Source organism: Orycteropus afer, unplaced genomic scaffold, assembly GCF_000298275.1.
Source record: "Orycteropus afer afer isolate SDZICR_OR568_19922 unplaced genomic scaffold, OryAfe1.0 scaffold01057, whole genome shotgun sequence".
In the NCBI taxonomy this organism is placed as follows: Eukaryota; Metazoa; Chordata; class Mammalia; order Tubulidentata; family Orycteropodidae; genus Orycteropus; species Orycteropus afer.
In genome coordinates, this window is record NW_006922644.1 from 179,359 (window position 1) to 182,857 (window position 3,499).

The 3,499-nt window shown below is 45.8% G+C and overlaps 1 protein-coding gene across 1 annotated transcript in view; it reads left to right on the plus strand.

Moving 5' to 3' along the window:
* Positions 1-3,499, plus strand: part of FLT3 (fms related receptor tyrosine kinase 3) — a gene marked incomplete at its 5' end in the record, with an annotated part of 119,415 nt that overhangs the window by 105,977 nt on the left and 9,939 nt on the right. Inside the window, 2 exon segments of the mRNA XM_042783406.1 lie at positions 1,012-1,134; positions 2,899-3,010. Of these exon segments, the coding sequence (XP_042639340.1) occupies positions 1,012-1,134; positions 2,899-3,010 (235 nt within the window).

A 3,499-nucleotide genomic window follows, 5' to 3' on the forward strand; every position in this document is an offset into this window, starting at 1 on the left:
AGTGTTTGTCTTTTCGTGTTAGACTTGTTTCACTCAGCGTCGTGTTTCCTAGGCTCGTCTATGTTGTGGCATGCATGGGGACTTCATTCCTCTTTACAGTTGCGTGATACTCCGTTGCATCCACGGACCCCTTTTTGTTCATCCATTTAGCTGCTGGCAGGCACTTCTTGTACTTTGTTCGTTTTAAAATCTTCCTTCTTAAAGTTAATTTTCTTGCCAGGCCACTTTGATTAATGCCAGACCATCTCTCAACTCAGAGGCTCCTTCTAACTCCGCTCTCGCACACCTCCCAGATTCACTTTTTGTTTTTCCAAAGGATCAACCCACTCATCTCTTCCCAGCAGCTGCAGTACTATTCCTCCTGCCGGCCAGGTCACTTTGATTTCTGTGGTGTTACTCCATTTGACTCCTGAACCGATCTGCCTGTCAGCATGGAACTTCTCGTCTCCACACCCACCCACAGTGCAGTAAGGGCACTCTTAAGAAAAAAAAAACAAAACGAAACTCAGATTCACTGGTGTGGACTCCATTGCAGCTCATAGCAACTCCCATAGAGTTTCCAAGGCAGTAAAGCCCCATCTTCCTCCCAAGGAGTGGCTGGTGGGTTTGAACCACCAACATGCTGGTTAGCAGTCAAATGCCTTAAGCACTGTGCTGTCAGAGCTCCTTTAGAAAGGGCTTCTAAATATACTGGGACCTCATTGTCATATCTCTTACTTACAGTCAGTCAGTCCATTCAAGTCCATGTCATCTCCTTTCTAAGAACCTTTGCCCTTTGGCCTCTGAGAATGTTCTGGAAGCAGCATGAACGGTGAAGAGCTGGGCCACCCCTGTCCAGTCTTTGTTATATATCATGATGACTGTGAAAGGCGCAAGTGATGTGAGAGATCTTAATGAACTACCATGCCTCCACCTGTAACTGGTCTTGAACTTGCAACCAGAAGAAAGATGACATTCTGTGATAACATGGGTCATTCATTGTAAGTAACACTCTGGTTTTCTTCTTCACAGTGTGTTCACAGAGACCTGGCAGCCAGGAATGTGCTGGTGACCCACGGAAAAGTGGTGAAAATATGTGATTTTGGCTTGGCTCGAGACATCATGAGTGACTCCAACTATGTCGTCAGAGGGAACGTGAGGCTCTTAGCTCTTATGTGCTGTTGTCCTGCCATTTTGTGTTTTTGCAAGCCACCTTTGTTTAAAAAACAAAATTTATTGTGATTTGGGTGAAAGTTTACAGAGCAAATTCATGTTCCACATAGCAACTTACATATTTGTCTCATGACATTGACTGCAATTTCCCACAATGCACCAGCTCCCCTCCCCCAGTTCCTCCCCATAGTTACCTCTTCCCAGTGTCCATCGCTCCATGCACTCCTGCCCCCTGAGCTGTCTCCCTGTGCATAAGCAGCCCTTCTTTCTCCCATGATTGTTCTCTCCAAGCAGTGTATCTACCTCAGGTAAACGTTCAGCTCATATGCCTGTCTTTTGTTTGGCTGGAAACCACAGGTGTGGGTTCAATTCCAGACCTGAAAGGCAACTAGGGGCCATAGTCTCAGGGGTTCTACCAGACTCTATCAGACCAACAAACTTGGTCCCTTTTTTTTTTTTTTTTTTTTCTATATGATTTTGAGTTTTGTTCCACATTATTCTCCTGTTCTATCCAGGATCTCCTACATAGATCCCCCTCCAAGCGGTTGACAGTAGTAGCCGGGCACCTTCTAGTTCTTCTGGTCTCATAGTCGTATAGGCTGAGGATCACATGGTCTACCAGTCTGCAAGCCCATTTTTATCACCATTATATAGTCAACATCTGCCCTTGCACTCATTCTTTACTTATGGTCCCTTAAAAAAACCTCACAGCCGCTTCTATCTTATGCTATCTGTACCATCAAGGAATATTCCATATGTAATAAAATGTGAAAGGAGTCCTCGTGGGCTAATAGTAAAGCAATCATCTGCTAACCAAAAGGCTGGCAGTTCAAACCCACCAGCCACTCCTCGGAAGGACGATGGGGCAATCTACTTCTGTAGTCACACTACCTCAGAAAACCAAGGAGGGGGCACTATGAGTTGGGTCCGACTCCACGGCACATAACAACAACAACATAGGGCTTGAAATAGGGCATCGTTAGAGTTTTGATCTGATAACGTACTCTTTGAAGGACTCCTCAATCCATGAAAAGAGAACCGATAGGAAGTGCCTGCCTCAGTATCCCCTGAACCCTGGCACCTTGATTCTCATCAGATACCATACTCAGTCAACTCAAACCCTACTTCCAAGCTATTGGAAGTTACTCAAGCCGCGAAAGCCGGGCTGGTGTTCTTTCTGGGAATGATGACCTATGTCCCCTCAATACATTCTCAGGGACGGCACTAAAGCTCTTCCAGGAGATACTTTTACAAAATAACGCCACGCATTCACTAGTATGGTGAAACCTCTGGAAGCCGGAAGTATGGAAGGCGGGAACCTGTCAGAGAAGGAAAACAAATATTTTCTGCTAAAATGAGCGATAGGAAAGTGGTCAGACTGCGCCCTGTCAAAGGCTGAAAACTTGCAAAACCCGGAAACCCAAGGCTGTTCCGTTGAGTTCCGGCTCTCACAGGCTTCACTGCGCTCCTTACCTCCGGGCTGACTGGTTACTGGTTCTAAACACAAAGAGAATGTCAACCTTTCAGTTGCCGATTCTGAGCATAAGCCTCTGTTCAAGGGTGTTAAAGGACTATGTTTTCACTACGCTGCTATTTTAGGCTGTAGATTTGAAAGTGGCAAACTTGAGCTCGGGGAGTTTCTAAATGAAGCCTTTGATCATGAAACCCCACCCTCTAGCTAACAAGGAAGAATAATGTCCATCTGTGGAAAGTTCACCGTTTGCTCTCCTCGTGGGTTTTTCGCAGGCCCGTTTGCCTGTAAAATGGATGGCTCCTGAAAGCTTGTTTGAAGGGATCTACACAATTAAGAGTGATGTCTGGTCGTACGGAATATTGCTCTGGGAAATATTCTCGCTCGGTACGTTCTGCGTTCTGCCTTTGCACAGTCTGTTAGCTCTGTCCTCCCCGCTGAATCCTGCCCCTAACTTTGCTAACTCCGAAGTCAAAAGCTAAGGAGCTCTGCGGAATAGTGGGTAAGACATTTGGCTGCTGACCAATGGTTGAACCTCCCTGCCGTTCTGTGGGAGGAAGATGAGGCAATCTACTTCCCTAAAATTACAGCCTTGGAAACCCCATGGGGGCCGCTGTAAGTCGGAATGGACTCCATGGCAGTGGGTTTGGTTTTTTATTCTTTGTTTTCCAGTCACAGGCTGGGTTCAATGCCACCTTGAATCTCCTTCCATAGCTCCCTAGTCTGTCTTCTACTTAGCACGTGAATGTGTTTTTTTCTTCTTTTTTTTTTTTTTTTTTTATTTTGTTGTTGAGAATATACACAGCAAAAGATACAGCAGTTCAGCTGTTTCTCCAGGTACAATTCACTGACGCTGAGACGTTCGCCGAGGTGTGC